The sequence below is a fragment of the Balaenoptera borealis genome (assembly GCF_965194805.1).
Source record: "Balaenoptera borealis genome assembly, chromosome: 1".
Taxonomy (NCBI): domain Eukaryota; kingdom Metazoa; phylum Chordata; class Mammalia; order Artiodactyla; family Balaenopteridae; genus Balaenoptera; species Balaenoptera borealis.
The window spans coordinates 187781996-187808079 of record NC_138860.1 but is presented as its reverse complement, the minus strand read 5'-3'; the positions used below and the strand labels follow the sequence as shown (position 1 = coordinate 187808079).

Below are 26084 nucleotides of genomic sequence, written 5' to 3'. Positions count from 1 at the left end.
GCGCTCTCTCTCTCTCTCTCTCTCTGCACAGCTGCTCCAACCCTCTGCTTCTCCCAGCTTCCTGCCCTACAAAGGGCGTTCACCCAGTGCCTCTGACAGTCCCCAAACACATCTTGTTCTCCAAACTCACCATGCTAAAAGGACTGATTCTAATTTATGGTATAAACAAAGAAATCCATCTCTCAGTTAAACCTCAAACCATAAAAAGATAAAATACATAATTAATCAACAACATGTCAAAGCTATTGGGTTTTTGTTTTCCACTGTTCCACTTGCCATGCATGGTATTTGCTGTGGGCAAAACCAACTCCAATTTCTTCTTTTTGAAATCTTGCAAAGAAACAAAGAACATTTCCTTCTGTTCATCTTTTCCCCTTATAGGTTAAGCTGAAGGAAAAGACGTCTATGATTATTCTTATCTATTAGGTTATCTTTTTATAAGTAGTATTGAGAAACAAGGAAAGAAAGTGGGTATCCAGACAATAAACACATTCCCTCCAGGAGCAAATATTTCTTCAACATCCCTGTTATTCTTATACAAAAACTGTGAATACGTGCTGAATACAGAACTCAAACAAAAACATCTGACATAGCAATATGTGACTTAGAAAAAGGCACCTAAACCTACAGCACCCCACTTCCCATGCTGTTTCTGCAGACAGCTTTAATGTGCTGTACTAGACCAATCCTGATGACAGAAGTTTCAGCTTTTATTGCTGTTAATACCCTGAGCAATTACTGTAGCTCAGCAGGAACCTCTGCCCCGAACAGCAACTATCACATTGTAATCAGCATTTCATAAGAGACGCCATTCAAACACGAAGGCACCTGCTAACGTGGAAAAACTGTACAAAAGGGGCTCAGACGCTAATAGGTAAAAGGAAAATCTCTGCAGTTTTCTTGCACAGCTGTATCTTTTCCATGGCGCAGTGGTACTGCACCTGGTAAAGACCCCGCACAAAGACAATGAGCAGGGAAAGAGCAGCAGCAGCACCACGAGCAACAGGAAACTCTCCGGGAAACAAGGCCACCGCCCAGAGCTGCAGATGTCAGTGCAGCAACTGTGGAAAAAAATCCTTGGAAGGCAACATATAATAAATAGCAAAGACCTCTAAAACATGGCAAAACCTCATGTTGACATAAAATCTGAGCAGAAAGCACGTGCTTTTACAAGATTAAACCGCAAGGCCACCTTGTAAAACTAGAAGGTAAAAGCAGCCTACCAAGAATAAAGAAATCTTAGCAGTAAATGGCCCATTTTAAGTAGCAAAAAGCATGTTATTACTTACATGATAATTTTTGAACAAAGAAAAATAAATGGCATGCAACTTTTTAACTAACTCAATCGCATATACTAATTGGACATTTGGAGTCATTTAAAATGCATTAAAAAAAAAACTAAGGAGATGCAGAGTTCAGACTACATTACTTTTCTTTAGGCTGAAATATCACATACAATGTATGTCAGAGCACAAGTATTATCAAAAGTTACAAAGCATTTTGGAAATAATGGCTTTCACAGACACTGACACATATCTCTACAAAGCTAAAGAATTAGGATTTCTCCAGACCTAAGAATGTACACAGTGGTTCATAACCTTCAAGTACAAAAAGTCCCCTACATACGAACCTTCAAGTTGCGACCTTTCAAAGATGCAAACGTGCATTCACATGTGCAATCACGTAAGTTAGTGCATGTGTCTGGCGTACATTATCATGTGTGTGCATCCTCTACAAGTGGTTGTGCTTTTGTGTACTTTACTGTACAGTACAGTATACAGTAGTACAGTATCTTTATTTCAAGCCCAGGATGTCTGCAAGCAAGCGTAAAAGCAGCGGTATATAGCCAATTGTGTTAGTTGGGTACCTAGGCTAACTCTGTTGGACTTAGGAACACACTCTCGGAACAGAACTCGTTCGTATGTATGCGACTTACTGTACAGGATCCTTTCTTAACATCTAAATGTTTCAAAAGATTCCCCAAATGACACTACTTCGATAGCACTTCACATAACAACTGCTTGAGGAAAATACATAATAAAGTGATTCTTAACTATGTACTGTCATTAAGTAAGTTAATTTTAAAAATCACAGCAGCATATTAATACATTTGAAAAGCAGTTGTACAGACATGTGTGGAGTATATTTATTTAATTTATTTAAGACTGAGAATGCTTATTTACAGACCTCTGCAAAATCTCTACGGATATCAGGGGATCCAAAGCCCCAAGTGTGAGAACCAGTGGTCTAAAAACAAAGAGATTTCATACTGGGCAATATTGGCACTTAGGTACCTGTGAAAGGTTTTTAATGAGAAAGTACTGTAGCTATATCATCCCCAAGCCAAACTTCCTTCCCCGACTTCCAACACGGGAGACCCCAGAAAAGGTTCAAGATACACTCCATATTTGCTTAAAATACCTAAGTAAATTACAATCGCCACAGAAAATAATCATCTCTGGCCCATTTATATTCTCTTTTTTCCCCCCAACTCACCATCAAATCCAAAATTTATTTTACGTCAGGTTCTTCACAATGGCTGAGAAAAAATGAACTACTACAGGAGCTCAAGGGAATCTCTGAAATTGTTGTCAGAACACAGCTACTAAATGAATAAAAACTTCAGAAACATTTGTTTACACTTAGTGTTATAAAGCTGATGACTGCCTTAATTGAGTGCTGCAGTCACCAGGCAGTCAGCGCTCAGAGGTGAACTGGTTACCAAGTCAATACGACAGAGAAGCAATCAAAAGAGACAGCCAGTGGAACTGGGAAAAGAGAAGGTACAGAGTAGAATCAACAGCACATGAAAAGATGCTTACCAGTTTGAAGTCTTGGATGCTACAGATGAAATACGGTGTGTTTGGCCTCCGACTCTCGATATACACACAGTCTTTAAAAGAAAAAGAAAATTTAAAACAATGGCATTTACCTTTAATGGATCAAAGACAGGGCCCATAAAGCCACTGCATAAATAAATAAATGACAAAGCACATGCCTTTTTATAGAAAATAAATTTTTAAAGGTGATATTAAATGACAAATAATTTTAAGCTAAAGGAAAACAGCTCTTGGGTTCTTTTTGACCACTTTCTGATAATTTAAATAACTTGATAAAGCCTCAATTATTGTTTCCAGCATCCCTGAAGAAGGGGGAGTGGGAATCCCATGGGATTATCCATAGTCAGATGGAGAAACTTCGATAAAGGGAATTACTTGCTCAAGGTTACACACCAAGACAAAATCCTGAATATCTTACTCAGATAGATGCTCCCCGTCTTCACAAAGAGAAACAGCTTTGCCAAGTGCTGCTTTATTTTTAATAAATATTTTGTGAGGAAATAAGTGAAATATGTAAAGAAGATTAGCTTGAACATGCTATTACAACGACCTTTTCACCCACATGAAGAAAAAGAAAACCAATCTAGTTATCTTATGGATAACTTTCTATTAAATTTTAACCTGAACATATTTTCTAATAGTAAAGAAAACCAAGGCAGCCAATCAGAGATGGAATGAAGTAAACCAAATTAGATTTTCCTCAGGGAAGAAGAGCACTTTCTTAAATTACATTTGACATGGCGGTGGCTGGGTAATTATTTTTGATGCTCTCAACAGCTGGAGTCTAAAGGTTATTTTTTAAAATGACCAGTTAAGACACATTTTTTTTTTTAAAAGAAGCAATGATTTTAAGGGAAGCAGTGACTATAAAGCAATGTAAAAACTCTCCACACTACAACCGAAGATCATCATAAAGCTCAGGACAGGAAAATCTAGGCATTATTTACTCAGAAGTAAAGGCATCTGCAGTCAATCAGATTTTCTAGGGAGAGTGACCATAATGCCCACGTTTAAAATGCCATGTGTTTTATCCTTCCTCATGACCCTTCACAACAAACGTGTCTTCGAATAACTCCAGATGCTTGAGAACACAGGCAGGTTCCTCTACTTCTTCATTTCACGCATGTTAACAACACCCTCCCCGGCAAAAAGCAAAGGAGCAGAGGTTTGGAGCCCTCGATCCAGTGGAAATTCTAGTCCCACCACAGGGGCCAGCAGACCCACTAAGAGGCAGAACAGGAAGAAAGACACGAAGAAGACTAAAGGCCACTTCCTTCCAAGAAACTTCCTGAAAGACATCAGGATTCTTGTAGCCCAAAGTCATTACAGAAAAAGAAGAAATCTGAAAGCCAATCATTTAGGCATCCAGAATTTCCCAACAGATTTCTCTACTCAGATGTAGGCTCAACAACAGCAATTCGATCTCTGAATCCATATAAATCAGCAGCTCAGGAATGAACTGCTGACTGAGCTTTCTATCTTGTTCCAAAGTCCAGGATGCTGGGAAAAAAACTCTGTTCAACATTCAGGCAATATCCACTTACCATGCTAATCACCTTAAGGGACAAAGAAGAGATCTCTTCCCACTGTGGTAGAGAGTTCTCTACCTAAGCCTAACCTGCTATTCAAGTAAAAACTGAAGAAACGCATTCCCTAAATAAAAACTGTAGTTCCGACTTGCACAGTGTGGGGACAACCCAAGGTTCTTAATTTCTGTGTTCCAATCCTTGTTGTACCCACCACCAGCATTTCACATCTCTAGATATCCACTGTTTACTCATCTCACCTGAACACAAATCACAGCCCATATGCCCTCTTCTTCCTATCACCTCCTACAGAAGGAAGTATTTTCTGTATCTCATAATGTGACACTGCCATACCTAGCTACTATTCACTGACTTCAAAACTAACAGGTCCCTTCCTAACTAATCATCTCCACTTTCTTAAAGCTCACGTGACAAAAAAAACTTGCTGTATTCGATGGCCTGATCCCACATTACATCTCACTCTCCCCTAGGCTGCACTGCCTTAAAGAAACACCAACTCCCGTACCCCATCCATACCAAACCTTCTTTATTCCTTTATTCTTACAAGCACCTGCAACCTTATAATGAGTTGCCTCCAGGGGCAGTAAATTCTCACGACTCCTCTGTAAAGAAACAACAACATCTCCTCTCCTTGATGTAAAATTTCCTTTCCTTTATATAAAGTTGACAGCTTACATCCCCTGTGTGGTCAGTTATTTGGCAGTCCGATGGTCTGCACTGTCTACTTCACTATCAATTTTGAGCTCAAAGAAACCAAACTTACTCATTTCTGCATTCACCCCCCCCCCAAGGACTAATGCCTGACACTGGTGTTGGTAAGACTAGACAGAACTGAAATCAATGACAGATGGTTAGATAGTGAGGATTATGAATAACTTTATTCTTTTTACACAAAGAAAAGCTTTATATTCTTTTTTCATAATCAACAGAATCATTATTACTATAAACTCTCTTACATAAAGTAAAAACATAAAGTAGCTATTAACTTATATATTTAAAAGCTTTCCAGAATAGGAGAGAGAATCTATATTCTTCCATTTCTCAACTACAAATTTACATTCAGGAAAATGATTATCTCTAAATATACCTGAACGTATATCTGTTAGAGGAGAAAGGAAAGGAATACGCTGGGATGTCAAGGACAACTACTGATATCCCTTTGCCGAAACGCTTCTCCGTGGTCTCACTGGAGGCCGCCCTGCAGCCCTGGCCTGAGGAGCGCCGCCGTGAGGGATAAGGTAGTGGGAGAGAGCAGATCCACAAACCTAACACACGGAATTACCACGTTTACCTATCAATGCCTTATTACTAGATAAAAAGTCACCTCTTTCTGTTTAAAAAGTTATCGTGGCGGGCTTCCCTGGTGGAGCAGTGGTTGAGAATCTGCCTGCCAATGCGGGGGACACGGGTTCGAGCCCTGGTCTGGGAAGATCCCACATGCCGCGGAGCAACTGGGCCCGTGAGCCACAACTACTGAGCCTGCGCGTCTGGAGCCTGTGCCCCTCAACAAGAGAGGCCACGACAGTGAGAGGCCCGCGCACCGTGATGAAGAGTGGCCCCCGCTCGCCACAACCAAAGAAAGCCCTCGCACAGAAACGAAGACCCAACACAGCCAAAAATAAATAAATAAATAAATTTAAGAACAGTTAAAAAAAAAAAAAAAAAAGTTATCGTGGCAACCCAAATTGATCCAAAGCTATAAATCCAGATATGAGATTCCAATGTACAAGGCTAGTAATATGCAAAGCAGGTCACTGCATCAAGTGATCTCTATCAGTATTTTGAAACTTACATGTGAAACAGTCTGACTGAACTTATCTTCAAAATTATCTTCAAAATTAAGTGACAACACTTAAGAGTTTATTTTACATAAATATGGTCATAAAACACACAATGACCAAGATCAGAGGTTATTAAAATTCTTGACATGAATTAAAATTTTTCACATGTCAAACTTGCCATAGGAATAGGGGAAAATACATTGTTTTGATTTGATTTTTCTAAATCATTTTAAAAAATGAAAGCATGAAAAATTATTGTAGAGTCAAACTTTTCTTTTTAACCCTCCCATAAAAAATAGGGGAATCTAACTAAAAGAGAATACATCCTAAAAACAATTTGGAATTTAAGTCTCACACACACACAAAAGTCTACTTATTATTGCTCATAATAATTTTCAAAATAAGGTTAAATAAGGCCATATAACTCAGAAATATTTCCCTCGTCTTATTAATTAAGCAGCTATTTAAGAAAATAACTTTACATAGATGTTTACAGTTAGCACAAAAATAAAGTGTTTTATCTGGGAAGGGAATGATGAAAACATAAGTCAATATAAAAAGGAACAAAACTGGGTCATTTGTGGAGACGTGGATGGACCTAGAGTCTGTCATACAGAGTGAAGTAAGTCAGAAAGAGAAAAACAAATAACGTATATTAACGCATATATGTGGGATCCAGAAAAATGGTACAGGGGAACCTATCTGCAGGGCAGGAATAGAGACGCAGACATAGAGGACGGACGTGTGGACAGGACGCGGGGGCGGGGGCGAATGGGGAGATTAGGGTTAACATATATACGCTACCATGTGTCAAACAGAGAGCTGGCCCGAACCCGGGAGCTCAGCTCGGTGCTCTGTGGTGACCTAGATGGGGGGGATGGGGGGGAGGGGGGAGGGAGGTCCAAGAGGGAGAGGACATATGTATACATACAGCTGATTCACTTTGTTGTACAGCAGAAACAAATACAACACTATAAAGCAACTATACCCCAATTTTTTAAAAAATCATTTAAAAAAAAAAGTCACTTGGGATATACGCCCAGCAATCTTTTAAAGCCAAAATGATTTGCCAACAATTTTTCATGCAACTTATGGGAGCACGGATTGTCTGAAGCTGGCTATAAAATTGGTTTCAGTCAGTTGGATATTGATCCTCAACCTGAAAATTGCCCATGGCCAACACAAGTACTGCAGATACCTTTTTTTGAAAAAAAGAAAAAGAGCCTTTAAAAAAGAAAGCAAGCTAGCAGTTCTGAAAGAACTGAGCAAAGCCGATGTGACCCATTAAGTGCATAATGCGCATTTTCAAAATTACCCATATGAAAATGCATATTTACCAGATTGAGCTAACGGCTGTTGCAAGGCAAATATATATTTTTTAAATCTTAAAATCAGCAAGCCCGAAATGGGCCAGAAAAAATGAGTGAGGCTACTACCATCAATATCAATGATTCCAAACAACCCAGGATAACAAATTTTTTTCTTTACCAGGGGTGTCTGCAAATGAAACCATGGGTCTAGGTTAAGATTTATTTCCTAACATGTAGCCTCTGCCTGGAAATGGATCACACGATTAAGTGACCTCAAATCCTGTGTTCACGATGTGGGCAATGATATTGAACAGGGCGATTCTGGCTGTCTCTCACAACCTCAACATAGCTTTGTGTCCAAGAATCTCTTGTGCCATCTGCAAACAACAGAGCATTTGCTACGATAGAGAAGGAAGTCAGCCAAAACGCAAAGGCAGATTCTGGAGGCAAAGAAAGCCCTCTCTGCTTTTTCAGCCCTCAGCAAATCAGCAGCCTTATGTAAACAGAGCAAGAGCAGGGTCCTCTCAAGGGTAAAAACCACAGCCTGAAGCATCAGGCAGTCTGTCATCCTGAAATACCAAGAGCCTGTCAGCATCCTTCCTGAAAGCCTCCTCACAAGCACAGCGGACCCCGACTCTGCCCACTAACCAAGCAAGCGGCGGACGACGCTCAGCCACGGGCTCTGTCCCGGGAAAGAATTTCTTTCTCCGTGAATGTATTTCTGCCTATTAATCTTTGAAATAATTGGGCTGGCCAAAAAGTTTGTTTGCGTTTTTCATAACATCTTACTTTACTTTTTGGCCAACCCAATACCTTCTCGCCCCTCTGCAAAGCATGACAGTGCCACTCTAACATAATTTCCAATAGAAAACCTTTCCTTATGAAGAGCACGCGTGAACAAAGCCTTTCTCACAAACAAACTCCCCAGAGATCCAGCTGGGTGGCGCAGCAGTGGCCACTGAGGGTGACCCTCGGGACGGCTCTGCCCTCCAGCTTTCCCTTCCTCTTACACAGGGTTCCTCCGCCGTCGACACTCTGAACTACTCCATCAGCTAACGGCAGCTGGTCTAACACTGCAGAATAAAGTCGACGAGCATCTTGCTAGTTAACATGGATGCTTCCAAATTTCCAACACACAAAAGGGTGTGTGTGCGTGAGCGCGCACGCACACACTAGCAACTACTCTGAAATCCCGATACCCGAATCCCAATCCCCCGTGCGCCACCTGGCCTCTATCAGAGCCTCTCATCTTGCTTCCTGCTCTCTACAAGAGCCACACCTGTCACCACGCCTCACCTCTGTAAACGATATACTACTACCTTCCGCACGGTAGACACTCAAAAACCACACGAGGAACAAATGAATTGAATGAAAATATTAAAACAGAAAAGAAGTTACACAAGATCCTAGCAAGAAGGCTATGCTCTAGCAATACCAACATACAAGATGCGGTTTTCTAATAAATACTTCTTTAAGAAATATGACTTCCCTGGTGGTCCATCCAGTGGTTAAGACTCTGCGCTCCCACTGCAGGGGGCACAGGTTCGATCCCTGGTCAGGGAAGTTCCGCGTGCCATGCAGTGCGGCCAAAAAAAAAAAAGAAAGAAAAAAGAAATAACTCAATTGCAGGATGACCTACTTTTAGTTTTCTGCTAGATTCTTTTGTGGGGAAGGGATACTTGCATTGTCTGGGAATAGTGGAGAACTTAAAAGGGAAAAGGAAACAAAAATTGGGAAAACAGCACCTCTGTAAGTGAAATCTTGTTAGTCCTTACCCTTTTCCTGTGTTTTGACCCTGAAAACTGTCACCCAAAATGGCTTGATAACATCTTCTTAAAGATTCTAATATCTCAGGTGACATATAAACTTGGTTCCTTCCTTTTCGACTTTCATGAAAATTAAACTCCATGTATTCATGTCTACAGATTCCCAAGTAGTACTACAAATTTTACACGGGTTTTTGTCTAAAAACAACACTATATATACATTTAGCAAACATTTACCTTTCTTTACCCTCATTGCTAACAGGGAATTATTATGCCAATAGGGAATTAAATTATGAGAAAAATCAAGTTGGCTGGTGGGAGGGGGTAGAGAAGCAGGTCATAACAAACTAAAAGAAAATTTGTTTAAATTCCCCATTTTTCCCTCTTCTCCTCTAGGAGTTAGAAAATTTTCTAGTGCATCAAAAGCTTTAAGACTGATTCAAGACAATTATCTTGCTAACATTAAGAAGTGATGCTGTTGGGCTTCCCTGGTGGCGCAGTGGTTGAGAGTCTGTCTGCCGATGCAGGGGACACGGGTTTGAGCCCTGGTCTGGGAAGATCCCATATACCGTGGAGCAACTGGGCCCGTGAGCCACAATTACTGAGCCTGCGCGTCTGGAGCCTGTGCTCCGCAACAAGAGAGGCCGCGATAATGAGAGGCCCGCGCACCGCGATGAAGAGTGGCCCCCGCTTGCCGCAACTAGAGAAAGCCCTCGCACAGAAACAAAGACCCAACACAGCCATAAATAATAAATAAATAAATAAATAAATAAATAAAATTTAAAAAAAAAAAGAAGTGATGCTGTTTTGGAATAACTACTGCTGCAAGACCTCCCCCCCATTCCCAAATCAATCCTATGCTACATGGACTTGAAAACTCTGTAAAACAAGAAAAAAGATCATCCTGCCAGCAGCAGCATCTTACTAGTTACACTGACACGCTAAATACGAGCTGCTGTTTGACACTTGTATTTACTCAAGCCAAGAACATTCTGGGCACTCTCATCACCACATTTTCTTCTGAAAATGTTCCTTAAAAAGCCCTCCTTGTGACCCATATTGAATCCCTACTATGAAAAAGGTTCTAGCCAGCTTAACATCCAAACTCCAGTAAAGTGATGTGAATCTCTCTACTGCGTCTGTATAGAGCTATGTGCCATAAGAGAACACAAGGAATCTAGGAGAAGGGAAAGGGCGCGTGGGGTGGGGGCAGGGAGGAAGGGGGGTGTCTATTTTCAAAATCAGTGATGGCCATCTGCCCTATGAAGCAAAGTGTCTCAGGGCATTAGAGACGCGAGGGAAGGGAATTTCGAGACCACTCTCACTCTTGCTGCCCTACTGTACCTACCTTTCTAATGCTTGAGAAGGCAGGTAACAACTCTATTCATTCCAATCAGTGAATCCTATCAAAAATAAATTCGGCTATAAAATCCATATTAAGTAGAGGATGACTGCTAGTGGAAATGTCTTTAACACAAAAAGATTACAACTAAAATGTAGTTGAAATATGTACATTTAGGAAACCAACCCAGAGAGAGTTCAAACACTTCCAGGAATTCCCAGTATTCACAGGAAAAAATAACCAGTGACAGGTAGGCTGCAGTGAAGATTCTTCTCTTCCCACATGGCCGACAGACAAACAAAATGCTAGTCTGATCTTCTGGTGTCACATCCTGCAGAGCAGATTTCAAGCAACACTGCCTGCTCCTTTTCAGAAAACAATGCACTAGGGGCCTCGGCTTTATAATAAATGGTTCAACCAATTTGCAGTGCTCACTGGAAATACACAGGAGAATTCACAATGCCTGGCTATAATTCTTATTTGGCAAATGATTTTATTATAAACTGGTATCATAGTGAATCCATTTTCTTTACGGGTTTTCTGCTAATGTTTAATGGACTGTCAGTATAATTTAGATTTCATCTATTTAAACTCATTCAAGCCTGGCTCCTGATTGTACAGTAAATGGAACATATTTCTACTCAACGAAATTAATGACAGTTAATTGTAGTCTGCAGTTCTCAATTTTGTAAAAGCAACTGTTCCACAGTTTAAGCATCAAGCTACAAAATTCCCCAAACCAATTATCTTTTTGTACTTTATAGGCATCTACATCATATAAGCCTTCCTTGTAAGACTAATGTATGTACGTATTCTTTTAATATTTCTTCCCAAATATTTACTACCAACTTGCCAGAAAGAGTTAGGACCTAAATTATAACTAAAGGCTGGGGAAATGAAAGTCTGTCAGTCTGAACAGAGACGTGCTCAATTATTTCCGATGTTTTTAAGCTAGCAAAACTGAAGATTAAAATTTTCTACCTTATATATTTCTCTGCATACTATTGGACGGTTTTCTTATACATTTCGAATCAGTCACAATGTCAACATTAAGTGAAATTTATTAAAAGTAGGCTAGGGACTTCCCTGGCGGTCCACTGGTTAAGACTTCGCCTTCCAATGCAGGGGGTGAGGGTTCGATCCCTGGTCAGGGAGCTAAGATCCCACATGCCTCGGGGCCAGAAAATCAAAAAACATAAAACAGAAGCAATATTGTAACAAATTCAATAAAGACTTTAAAAATGGTCCAAAAAAAAAAAAATCTTTAAAAAAAAAGTGGGCTAATCTTACCATATGGATTTAGACATACAAACAGGGCACACAGCACATATTAATAAATACTGTACTGAATTACTTTTGAGTTTGATACTCCGTTTAACAGAAATTTAATTCTGAGTTTTATTTACCAGACAACAATCCCATGAGTGATTTTTCTTACTGAGTGGATTGGTCTTTCACCTAAGCATCCACACAGCTGTGTTGAGATGCTTAAAGGAGAAAAAAAGTGTGCGAAAAAAGCACCTTCAGAGAAACTTATCAAATCAAGACCCACACAGATACAGCAAGCATCCAGAATTTGCTGCCCCAAAACTATAACCACCAGGGTCACAGACCATCAGACTGCAATGCACACAAAAATAAGAGAAGCAAAGGAAAACCACAAGCTATCCTTTTCAGTCCTTTTTTCAGCTTGATAGTTTACATCTGCTCAGCTGATTACTGATTCTCCTACAACCACATTCCAATCATGCCCCATTCTCATGCTGTTGCCCCTATTAGAGATGCTCTACCTCTACTTGGTCCTACTGCAATTCTATCCAACCTCCAGGACCCAAATCAAGATTCCCACGGTCCTTCATGTCTTCCCCAACGCCACCAACTTACAGTCTGTTCAATTCAGTTGGTATTGCCCACTCTCTGCCTGTTGCTGACAAATAATGTTACTTCAATGAGTGTAATTTCTCCCCATAAAATGAAGGATCAGGGACTAGAATCCTGTCTACTTTTGTGTCTTGCCTTATCTCACCTCCACAACACCTTGCACAAAGTTACAAAGAAGAGTGTGCTCTTCTGTTATCAGCTGATTAATAAAACACTCCTAATACCACAGCTGACATCTAACAAACCCCAGGAAATTCTACTAGCTTACCCAAAGCCTATTACAGTTTCAGTGGGCCTCAAATTTAATCATTTGCTTTAATTTATATAAACTCCTAAGGGCAAATGAAGCCTGTTCCCTGACTCTCTTTACTCTACCCATACCTCTTCCTTTTCTCCCTTAAATCATTACTGTTTTCATTTGGGGTTTTGTTGTAGTTACTATTGTCTGGTCATGTGTTTCTTTTAAAATAAAGTCAAAGACTAAAGATATTTTAAGAATAATTTAAAACATCAAGTCACTTTCCTGTGACTGAAATGTTGAGACCTCAGATTTTCATTAAAGATCTCTAGCCCACTGTGAATTATAAATATCATTTTACAAGTATTCAACAGGTATCTGGAAAAAAACAGTTCCACCTATACGACAATTTGCAATTATCTATCTCCTTAGGATTCTGCATGTAATAATTTTGCTTTCTAACAATATACATCATTCTCAGGCTAAAAAGTATTGGGGGGAGGGCGCTGGCGGGATCTTGTCTGGTAATCTGCCATCCACCTGTCACTTTTATAATCAAAATTAGCAAAGATCTGAGCAAGGTAGCAGGATTTAAAATATCTAAATTCCTCTTGAATCCTGAAACGAGATGAGAGACTTCATTTATTGTTCAGGCCGTAAGAAGCTCTGGATGCTCTATATGAAACTACTCAACACACTTCAACAAATGAGTGCAGCTGCTCTGGGCCAATGTAACACTTAATGAGAGTTTTACTTTTTGTAATTTGTACCTTGAAAAAAATCATGTTCTGAACATCTGCTGAGACAAAATAAATCAGAACACTGACCGGAGAAGGGGGGACAAGACCTCTCCATTTCAACCAAAGCGGTAACAGGCAAATCTTGTCAAGATTACATTAAAGCTAAGGAAAGAAGATAAATCTATTCTAAAGGAACAGAATCATAAACTCATAAAACATTCACACACAGACTTATGGGCACCACCAGCTAAGCACTAGAAATACTGAAGTGAATAAAAATACTGTCCTTCCCTTGACATGTTCACCATCTAATATTAGAGACAGACATGAAAACAAGTAACTATATGTCTTCAATAATTTTAATTGTACTTGTTTTTTACCCCCTGTAACAGAGACTGCTAGCTGAGCATAATTTCATTCTTGCCTTCTTCCTTAAGAAAAGAACAGCTGAGGTTTAGAAGGTGTCCGGCCTCTCAGAAAAAAGATGACATTTGCCAGCCTCCCTCATAGTTGGTTTGGTCACATGACTAAGCTCTGGTCATGGGATACAGTGTTTCAACTTCCGGAAACTGAATCCTGAAAAGAGGAGCCCCTTCTCCCCTTAGCCTTCCTGTTAGCCTGCAGACAAATGTATCGTCTGAAGGCGGAGCACGAGATGGATCACAGGATGACATGGGAACAGCGGCCACACAGAACGGAGTAACCAAATCTTTGACTGTGGCTAAAGAACCAGACCAAGAATTTACTGGTTCACAATTCAGCACTAACAGCCATTGTACACAAATATCTCTAAATTATTTTGAAATGTGGCAAAATATTTAAAATACATTCATGGGAAATTCCCTGGCGGTCCAGTGGTTAGGACTCCATGCTTTCACTGAGGTGGCCCGGGTTCAATCCCTGGTCGGGGAACTAAGAGCCCACAAGCCGTGTGACGTGGCCAAAAACAAAACAAAAAATAAATAAATAAAATAAAGGACTGTCCAAATAAATAAATAAAATACATTCATGAGCAGAGTGACATCCAAAACAATGATTTAGGGAAAATATTCTAATTCTTTTAATAGGGAAAGCTAGGAAGGAACAGATGACCCTAGCAAGTGTATAAAAACATAGCACATAGAGCTCTTGGCAGAATGACTAAAATAGTTTGATCGGACAGCATAAACCATTACCTTCCAGTGGGATTAAGAATCAAGTCCTAGAGGCAGATGACGTAAGTCAAAACAACGTCCACAGCTGCCGCCCTGAAGAGACTTCACAGCCAAGGCAAGTTCCTAGCATGACGCTACCCCAAGGTGTCACAAGGAGGAAGAAAAGATCATAACTTCTGCAAATTGACTGGCATTTTCTGTGGAGGGCAGATTGATGGTGTCTAATGGCACCACTCAGGCTCCCCCCTTTCTTTTCCACTTCGGTGTGGGTTTGATTTTAGGACTTCTTTAGCGAGGCTATGTGGCTGCTCCTCAACAAAAACACAGGGGCCGCTGATAATCAAATTTTCTGGAACACTATATAATTTATAAAAGTAAAGCTGACCAGAATTCATACTATACTAAGTTCTCAGAATATACTCCATATTTTACTTCATACCAGAAAGATGATACAATGTCACAGCTTTACCTCCTCCTTTCCACACCATTAACTGTGGATAAAAAACAGAGCGCAAATGTGTCTGATCCATTCTCTGAGGTGAAGATTTACTACCTAAAGATGACGTAAAGTCTCCTGCTCTGCCTAGAGAACATTTCTCCAGTTTCAAACCCACAAACTGAGTCACTTGCAGAGGCCAAAGTCCTACAGTACACCAGGATTAGCTAGAAAGAACTGTAATGGCAATTCATTAAAAATCTTTATAAGTCCAGACATACCCTTTAACTCAGCAATTCCACTTCTAAGGAAAGTGAGCAGAATTGAATAGATAACTATTCACCACTGTTGTTTATAATGGAGAATATTTGGGAAGAATCTAAAATCCAACTATATATAGCTAGTTACATTATGGTATCTATCGACTAATGTGGGCATGTCTAATTTTTTGTGTCATGGATGCTTTTAGCAATCTCTACACCCAATCTCCACCAAAAAAAAAAAAAAAGGTTTTAAATTCACAAAAACATGTATTGAAATACTTGTCACAATATGAGAAAAAAACTGCAATGTAATATATGTGCTTCTTTATCGATTCGTTAAATAAGATTTACTAGGCTACTCCCCCAGTAACCTCCTATGTGATGAACATAAACATTATTTTCAGATGGTTTTCTCTACATGATGTCATATAAGAATATCTGTGATTTATATTGGTGTCACAGGTACTGCCAATATTACTATGGTTTATTACCTACCTTCAGAATTGAAATGAATGCTAAATGTCATTTAAAATGTAATAAATTAGTGAAAATAAAGATGCCATTTTTTACCCACCCAAGTTCACAGTTTCCTGAATTCTATTCACAGTCACCTAGGTTGACCATGGACCCAAGGTTAAGAATTCCAGTTTTAATGGCATACTAAGCAGCAGTAATGACTCTGATAATTCCTGGCATGGCAATAAATTCAAGACATGTTAAGTTAAAAAGCATTATTACAAAACAGCGAATAGCATAATCCTATACCTGTTTACTAAGGCAAGTGACCATACAACAAAATATTAACAGTAATTTAGTGACTTTAATTTTTAACTTTTGCTTATCTGAATATTTCAATTTTCTTCCTTGAAAATGTATTATTTGTTCATCAAAAACAAAAGAAAAAAAATGCAGGAAGGAAAATATGGGGGAGAAATAAAAAGGCCTATAACCAAATATTATAAATGTGCTCATAGGACAAAGGCAAAAAGCAGCAGGTAAACTCTGGGGAGAAAACAAAATGGAGCACCTCTAATCATTACAGAAGTTGGGTAACAGAAATAATGCTGAAAAGGGAGTTGGAAAACCATATGTCGGTGTATCAGATGCCACAGCACTGAGAATCCTAGCAGCTGGGGGATAATAGAAGTAAAACATATGACAAAACTGATGGTCTCTACAACAACTAGCCTCCACCAATCATGATCTGAATGCCAGGTGCAATTTTTAAAAAAGACTGCTCTCAAACACAACTTCAGACGTGCAAAAAAACCAGTGAAGGGACCTAACTACCATAATGAATGCTGCATAGTAAGAAAACCACAAGAAGGTTATACGTTTGGTTGTCTAACATTCTTGGATTTGATATGAACCAACACATAGTCCTTGTTGTCATTGACAGAACCCCAGTTTGTATGTACATTATTCACATTCCTCTCTGTTGTGTTTGGGGAAAAAAAAGACTTTTTAGCCTATTTTAAGGTTACTGATTTAATTTCATGTTATTTGGTTGCATGAAGTTGCCCTTAATCACTAAGGATTATCCAGATTGTTGCACAAGCTTATACAAGTCTAGGATTCTTTATCAAGGCAGCTATGTTCATCACTCTCCTGCCTTTACTCCACCATCACCACTCAGTTAAATATAAATTAGCATTTTTTAAAATGACCACTCAACATAATGCTTAAGGGATTTCCTCTCTGTGAGAGAACCCAGGAACCAATTCCTAGATACATAATGTTGGCATATTGAAGATGAACTTAAAATTGTTCTTCAGTTTTGAGGCCATGTGTAAAGTTTAATCATATTGTAAAACATCTATTCTGTATTAGAAATAGCTAGTTGACAGCTTACACTTCTCAAAACTCAGGTTGTTAACGTACACAAACTCAGTTTCTATATGTGAAGTTAGTGAGTCTTTTGTGTTACTCCAAAATAAAGGCAATGATTTATTTTTTCCCAATCTCAATACAATTTGAGCTAATCACCCAAGCTGGATACCTTACATTTTAAAGCTGGAATCAGCAGTAGCCCTATGGGAAGTAAGACGAAGCACTGACTTTTAAATATAGACATTTAAAATGATCTGTTGTTTTCTTTTGGAAGTAGAATTAGAATTGTTAATACTCATCCATAAACCATTATTATGTGTACAATATTGCTGCAATTGTGATCATAGAAAATTTTATTTATTTTTATGCCAGCTTATATTGTGAGAACACATTTAGTCAGTTTGGGTTTTATCAATCCTGTTATCCTTGTCCTTGGAACATGTTTCGTGTATTCGAGGTTTGCAGTTGAAAAGTTTACTGTAAAAAAAATCAAAAACAAAAAAAAATGTATTGTTTTTACAGAATAAATTTATTGGAATGTATACTGGGAGTAAGGTTTGAGGTTGTAAACAACTAAGTTAGTGTAATTTGGCTTCATATATGTAACGTGAGGTATTAATGTAATTCATATGTTAAAGCAAAAATTGTTAACAGCAAAATAAATAAATAAATAAATAAATAAATAAATAAATAAAAAGACTGCTCTCCATGATGCCAAATATCTATTTTTTGGATAGTTGCGGCAGATTTCGAAAGCATTCTCATTTATGAGCCTGAAAGATAGCCCAGGGTTTTTCTCCCTCAAAATGCCTTCTAGCCAGTACAGAGAGCAAACTGGAAATCACGTCTCCACTGTCTAATTGGAAATGTGAGGTATAAAATCCCTTGTAAGGAAGAAGCATAATTTCCCCAAGTCTAAGTGCTGCTAGAGTTAATTCTCAAACACAAACTTGAAAACTTTAGGTGTGAATAGTGGTAATTAAACACTGCTTTTCAGTTAAACTGTTCTTGACAATATAAAAATACAAGATATCAGGTGAGACTTTTTTGTGACATTTTCTTTCCCTCTACTAAAGAGAAAAAATTATAATTATACAAAGAATTAACATTCCCTCAATCAATTTGGTAATTGTACAGTACCTATGTTCTATAATACCAGCACCAATGGGATGTTCAGGACAAGTAAAGTCTAAGAGCTAAACACCAGCTAATAATAATAATGCCCGGCTTCAGAGCGAACAGTTATGCATAGCTTTACAAATTAAAATATTAATAATGAGAATAATGAAAAGCAACATACTGAAATAATATTAAAAATTATATTATAAACTCAATCCATTTCTCCTTTTTAAAAGGAATTTATAGCCACAACCAAATGCCCCCCAAAACTGTATTTTTATTACATCTCTACTGATCAGTCTAAAGTGAGACTAGCACACCATCTGTCAAGCATCAACATCCACCCAGCACACAAAGAAAGCCAGAACAATGTCTACAGCCTTCAGAGAGAACATAAAACAACCCTATCTTTGCCTTTTACAGTTCAGTTTACACATTTTACACATTACACTGATTATCACACTGGACATCACTGAAAAGGCATTCCCTGCAAAGGCAGATGAATAAGGAAATTTAGGGATATGTGAGAAAATAAATTTAGAGGTTAAATGAGTGAACAAATGTGTAATATCTTTCATATGTAACATACATATGCTGCCTAATTGGCTTGAGTATGTATTTAACAGTGAAATAATGAAAAAGATTTAAAGGTACTGGATATTTAATGCAAACATAATGATAAAGAGTCACTGTGTATGAACTTAATAGACTGGTAAAGTGAAAGTTTATCCATTTCCACGCATTTTAAGCACTAACCTAAAAGAACCAGGTGGGACTTCCCTGGTGGCACAGTGGTTAACAATCCACCTGCCAACGCAGGGGACACGGGTTCAATCCCTGGTCCAGGAAGATCCCACACGCCGCCGAGCAACTAAGCCCGTATGCCACAGGTACTGAGCCTGCGCTCTGGGGCCTGCGAGCCACAACTACTGAAGCCCATGCGCCCCAGAGCCCATCCGCAAGAAGAGAAGCCACTGCGATGAGAAGCCCGCGCACCGCAACGAAGACCCAACGCAGCCAATAAATGAATGGATGAATGAATGAATGAACCAGGTAACTTCCTGATCTTCCCCCATCTATTTTATGGTACTTAAAATCCATTACGGGGGCTTCCCTGGTGGCGCAGTGGTTAAGAATCCGCCTGCCAATGCAGGGGACATGGGTTCGAGCCCTGGTCTGGAAGATCCCACATGCCACGGAGCAACTAAGCCCGTGCGCCACAACTACTGAAGCCCACACGCCTAGAACCCGTGCTCCACAACAAGAGAAGCCACCGCAATGAGAAGCCCACGCACTGCAACAAAGAGTAGCTCTGGCTCGCCGCAACTAAAAAAAGCCTGTGCACAGCAACGAAGACCCAACGTAGCCAAAAATTAAATAAATAAATTTATTTTTTTTTAAAAAAGCCATTACGAAGTGTATACTAACACAAGCGTATGAAGGAGTAGAAAAGCATGTATTTTTACGTTTTCTAGTATTTAGGGTATTCAGTTACCCCCAAATCAAAACTCAGGCACACAGGTATCTATTCTGCGGTATTTAAACGTTTTGAAAAAGGAAAAGAAATCACTCTTATGCACATACATTTTAAAGTAATTCACCAAACAATATATTGCCCCATCTTTAAATCCACAGACATTATTTTTAGTTGTGCAAAGTCTGGTTTTCTCAGCTGGTGAAGCTGTCAGAATAAATAGAAGGCAATATCTGGAAAGATGACAAACACATGGGTCAAAGTCAAATACAAGCCAATCTCTGTCAAGAACAGAGCCAAATTCCTGCATTTCAATTTAAACGATGTTATCCAACCCAAATACCACCATGCCACTTCAAATCAAAATTGTTTCCTTTTAAAAAGAGCGTTTTACAAAACTGATAGAGTATAACAGATTAAACAACTCTTTCAGCAATTTCCTCAGCTACTACAAAGCAAGGCTTCAATATATAATTATAATAAAGGGAACATTTAACAATTAATGGAGCCAGCAAAACCTAAAGCTCCAGAGCTTAAGAGTTCAAACACTTGCTCACTAAGCAAAAGGGCAGAGGATTTTAACATAACTGCAGGAAATATCAGTCCAATTAGACTCCAGGTAAATATAAATCTTGTTCCACTGTGATTGGGACTCCCTTCATCCCAGTCCACTGGGCTGATTTTAGTATCCAGCTTGGAGATTCAAACAAAAGAACCCCGCCTCCCCCTGATCTCTCCCCACGCTGCTGTGTTATCCAGTTGCTCTAGTTCCATAGGAACAGAAGTCTCCGGAAGGCTGTTAGCTTGCTTTACAACCGACCAATGACCAAGACTCCCCAAGACGTATCACACAGCTGTTAGGTAATAACACCTCTGAAGATAGTCATGATTTGTGCTAGTTTATAATGATGACATCTTAACTAATTCACATTCTCTTCTCATTCAGTTTCTATTCAGATTCTTTATAGAGGATACGTACATACACTCTTTCAAAAAGAAAACAGAAATAAACAGAGTTTCAAAGTGTCACCATCCCAGCAAATACCTTATTTATAAGGTATCATTCTATGCCTCGTAGAGCTTGATAGGAAGCAGAAAAAGTTAAAATTTAATACCTAAATGGTTTCAACAATATAGACAAGTAAAAAATATGTTTTAATTTAACTGGATAAATCAAAGTAAAAAAATTTTTTAATGCAGCATAAAATAGTAGGTGATGAAAGAATTTTAAGGATTATAGAAACAGGCAGAACTAGAAGTTGAGGCAGGAAACCCACAGAGCAAAGATCGGCACTATGGCCTGTAGGTCAAATCTGACCCATGACCTGTTTTTGTAAGGCCCACAAGTACAGAATGGTTTTTACATTTTTTTAATGGTTGGAGGAAGAAAAGAATATTTTTTTGACATGTGAAAATCACATGAAATTCAAATTTCACTGTCCGTAAGTAAAGTTTTATTGGAACACAGCCACCTCACTCACTTATATCTTATCTGTCACTGCTTTCACGCCACAAGTGCAGAGCTGTGCAGTTTCAACAGAGACTGTATGGCCTACAGAGAAGCTGAAAATATTTACTCTCTGGCCCTTTACAGAGAGAGTTTGCTGACCACTGCTCTAGAAATGCTAAGTAAGTCAAGTAGCTCAGCTGAAAATGTGAAATTACACCATAGAAGACTACCTCGTAAAAGGGTTTTTATTCATTAATGACACATATGCTCAGAAACCTTCTGCTATGAAATGCTCAAGAATTTTTCCAGTGGTTAATATCAAGCATACTGAGCTGAAGATTACAAAATACACCTTTCAGCCAGTGCCTACGAGGATAACAAAGTGCCTCTAATACTGCATCTCCAAGTTCCTTGTCACATTCTCCATCTGGGCTGAAAACTCAACTCATTTTATGAATCTAGATCAAGGATGGAAATATTCCCACATCTGCACCCAAGAACAACACTGTCAGCTGACCAGAGCACTCCTTCCAAACGGACTACATTCAGCCTCGTTCACCTGGAAGAGGAGATGAAATCCACCTGCCATCTAATGTCGAGGTGATCTCTTCTACTCTTCTCACCTAGTTTGGACTTCTTTACCATTCATTTTTTATCATTTTTCTTGTACCTTTTCTTGGGTGAAAACCATGCTGGGAACTTGACATAGAGGACAACAGTGAACTCAAAGTGGAACAGGTATGCTTGCTCTCTGCAACCTGTGAACAGGGCATTAACAGGCCAAGTGACATACCATCAATTAAAAAAAAAAGAAAAGAAAAGAAAACTGGGCTTTTAAATCTCTTTATCAAAATAGTGATAAGGGGTTCTTGATAAATCCTGCTCCCTTTTTCAACTTCATATAATGCTTTCAATGAACTAGAAAGATGCAGGTTCTACTGAGACCAAAAAAAACGGGGGGGGGAGGGTGGTGCGCGTTGTGTTTACCATGATACTCAGAGAGGGTCTTAAGGAGCAATAACTAAAGTTGGTAACCAATTCCACCAAAAGGAAATCTCTCTATCAACTATGGCAAACTGAAACCAACAGCAAGAGGCAAGTCCAATTCAGACTCAGACACACAAATATACAGAACTGGGACCGCATCGTGACTGACCCCCCCGAATGGAGTCCTGAACGGCCAGAACTCATGTTCAGCAGTAGCTACATTAATGTCAGAGCACAGGTCGTTGAGAGCAGAGTAATGTCCCCTCTCAAAATAACCTTCACCAGGAATTCCGTGTGGTTTCTGTGCTTCATTGAGATATTTTTTTGAGCATTTGAACAGGCAAAGCAGCTTCCTAGGAGAAGTTTTTGCCTGAGCCCACTCCTGTGTCACAGGATAAGTTCATGAGCTGTTGTCATCACTAGGCAGGCAAACATTCCACTGAACATTTCAAATACCCATAAGGATTACACAGTCCTAAGAAAATAGAACACGAGATCCTAAGAGGGTCAAAGCCCTTCATCTTTGGAGAGGAAGCACGCGTATCTTAGGGTCCCATTGTGTTCAACAGCCTTTCCAGCCAAAAGTGAAACTTTTTTAATTAAAAAAAAAACCAAAAAACAGGCAGCCAACCATAAAAGAGTTGCCGACTTTTACGAATAGTCAAAAAATTAGATAATGTGAGGTCAGAAGCCATCTCTCTTTAGAGTTCTGAAGATGGAGGCTTAGTGACTATAAATATCTCCCATTAGTAGATACATAGCTTTTCAACCTAGGAGGATTAAAAATTAAGTAACCCCAATTTGGTGGTAATTACCTCCTTAAACTGACACATCTTCTATCCCTGAGAGCATTCAGAATTAAAGAAAGACTTGAGAGAATCAAAAGTATATTAACATTTTTGGGGTTAATAAGAAATCAGGATGTGATATTTTTCGTCTTTTTATAGTTAAAAGAATGTGGCTTACAACAATATCCTTTAATTCCAATTTTTCAAAGTAACACTACCTAGGAGCATACTATATGCCTGGCCTCTCTAAAAAAGCCCTGTGTGTATGCATGTGTACTCGTGTAAAGCCCCTGGGGCGGGTACTCTGATCCCCATTTCGCTAGTGAAGAAACAAAGGCACAGAGGTTGTCCCTTGCAACTACCCACCTCCCCCGTGTGTGAAACTGATTCAGACGGGCGGTCAAGACTGAAACCTAAGTGAGCTTACGCACAGCACTGAAATATTTAAGGCACTTCATTCATAGGTTCACTTCATTCATAGGTATGATTTACTTCATTTATTAGAAGCATGAAGTACTTTGAGAAGGTTTGTGTTAAAAGATCCCTTAACAATAGAAACCACATATTAAATTTATTTTACTTAATAAGCAAGCCTAAATGTTGAAGATATTACTTTAAAAACAAGCCCAATCACAATTCAAAAATCCCTTAAAAGTGATTGTTAAAATTTATTTAATTTATAAAGGTATAAGATTTGTAAGCTGAACTTTTAAGAAGTAGTGCCATGTATTCTAATTTATAACTTTAACAAACTGAATACCAATTTTTAAAACGAAAGGAAACTTTCTGGATAGTCTTTTCTACATACAAATTTCAGTCTGAGGACCCTTCTCAAGGAAGTCCTTACATCAGCCACTCTGTACATGCGTTTACTGCCCAACTCCTAAAGGCAGCACAGCTGAGCCAATGCTATTCACGAGAGGCCGCCCAAGAAACACAGGGTGAACACGCAAGTGCGGAGTCACCACCCCTGCCTATGCTGATAAACATCTGCGGAAAAAATAACAAAGTGCCTAGAATGTCCTAGACACTTTTCTAGGTAACTGGGGTACATCAGTGAGCTAAAAGGAAAAAGATCCCTGTCCTTCTGGAGTGGAACAGCAAGGAAAAGACACAAGAGAAATGGGAATGGCGGCATTGAAACCCGGTGTGAAACGTCAAGGGGTAAAGGGACTGTGAGAAGGGGTGAGACCACAGATCAGAGGTCCTTGGGGGCTGCGAGGTGTCCAGAGGATTTCTGGATGCAGGCTAAAAGTGGGATCCAGGAAACAGGTGAATAGATTACCAGAAAGCTAGATCTCTGAGTTTGAGGATTAATTGTTCATAAAAATGCCTTCAAAGGATTACTATTTATCCATAACATATACCTGCCATTATCAAGGGTGACTTTCAAATGGCCACATATAGAACATTTCTGTTTCTTTTGGAATATATAGGTTAAGAATACATTGTGGCTCACTGTTTCTCATGTAGACACTTCTGCTGTAACACAATATATATGTTGTTGGGAAAACCTCATGTTATGCAAAAAATGTTTACTAAAAATAAAATACAGGGTAAGGGGTAGCTTACCTAAAACTACTGCAACTCTAAAATCAGATTACCGGGTTTTTTTTAATATAAATTTATTTATCTATTTATTTGGCTGCGTTGGGTCTTCGTTTCTGTGTGGGCCTTCTCTAGTTGCGGCGAGCGGGGGCTACTCTCGGTTGCGGTGCGCGGGCTTCTCATTGCGGTGGCTTCTCTTGCTGTGGAGCACGGGCTCTAGGTGTGCAGGCTTCAGTAGTTGTGGCATGCGGGCTCTAGAGCACAGGCTCAGTAGTTGTGGTGCATGGGCTTAGTTGCTCCGCGGCATGTGGGATCTTCCCGGACCAGGGCTCGAACCCATGTCCCCTGCGTTGGCAGGCGGATTCTTAACCACTGCGCCACTAGGAAAGTCACCCCCCCTTTTTTTTTTAAATCAGTAAGTATAACCTCAAGAAATAACAGAGCCTAGCCCAAGCAGGCACACAGAGGTGCTGAAGGCTGCCTTAAGGAATATTTAAAATACATAAAAACAGCAGATGCTGCCTCGAAGGTACCGAAACAGTGCAGATTAACACGGGGCTTCTGTAAAGGCGAGCAACAGCAGGCACGTAAGGTGGGGTGCACCTCTCTGGATAAGGAGCCCCAGGACAGGTGCTCATGTTTTCATTTCACTTTAAAGAGAGATGAAAGGGCTCTCGTTGGTGCAACAGCCAAATTGAAGGTTTAAATTCTCATCTACTTTTTCCTTTTCTGCTAAACTATAAGCCTATATTATACCATATAATTGCACACTATAATTCCACTTCCTCAAGTCACACACCTCTTGCCTAGAAAAGCTGCATATGAACCAGCACAAGTCGCACGTTCCACTGACATCGTTCCTCTATTTACCTAGCACATGCATAGCAAAACAAACTATTTATAAATATCCATATGTCGTTAGAAGTTCTCCTTGAATCTGGTGACACAGTGAGAGTCTCCTGATAAAGTGGTACACAGGGAACACATGCCGTTCTCCTGGCCATCTCTCATCTACTTCCCCCACCAAACAGCTCCCAAATTCCACTGAGGGGAATTACTGTAGCTCCACCATGTGCAGTTTTAGGGGGAGCAATAAATCAAGATCTGTCTTTTTTGATCCAAGACACAGACATGCAATTCAAGCTTCACCAACCAAATTTACTCTTCTGAGACTGTGACTGGAGCTGAGTGACAGCAAGACAGGAAAATGCTGAAGGACGCCTATTCCAGTGGTAGCACCCAGATGGAATGGTCAGTAGTTTCTGCTGACCCAGAATCGGAACTTCCCTTGATCAGGCAGGTTTCCACCCATTCTGTGTGTTATTCTACCAACAAATTATTTTTGTGTGTGATGTGGCCAATGTTCCCCAGCTTGCATTAAAAAAACTTGAATGAATACAATATGCTCACATTTATTAGTCACATAAACCATGTATCTCCCTTTCAGTTGCTGGGGTAAGGTTTCAACAGTAGCCTAAATATTCTACAACAGAATATTTACCTCGCCCCACTCAGCATACTTCCCGTAATTGTTATGCATTTACCTTTTTAACAATTCTTTATATGTGTCTAGCAAGTGAGAGAGAAACA

At 39.4% G+C, this 26084-nt stretch overlaps 1 protein-coding gene across 7 annotated transcripts in view; it reads right to left on the bottom strand.

Annotated features, from left to right (window-relative positions):
* RERE (arginine-glutamic acid dipeptide repeats) overlaps positions 1-26084 on the bottom strand; it is a 417780-nt gene that overhangs the window by 223759 nt on the left and 167937 nt on the right. For all 7 annotated transcript variants that reach the window (XM_082390311.1, XM_082390309.1, XM_082390315.1 and 4 more), the window contains one exon: positions 2823-2893. In XM_082390311.1, coding sequence (XP_082246437.1) covers positions 2823-2893 — 71 coding nt within the window. The remainder of the gene's footprint in view (positions 1-2822; positions 2894-26084) is intronic.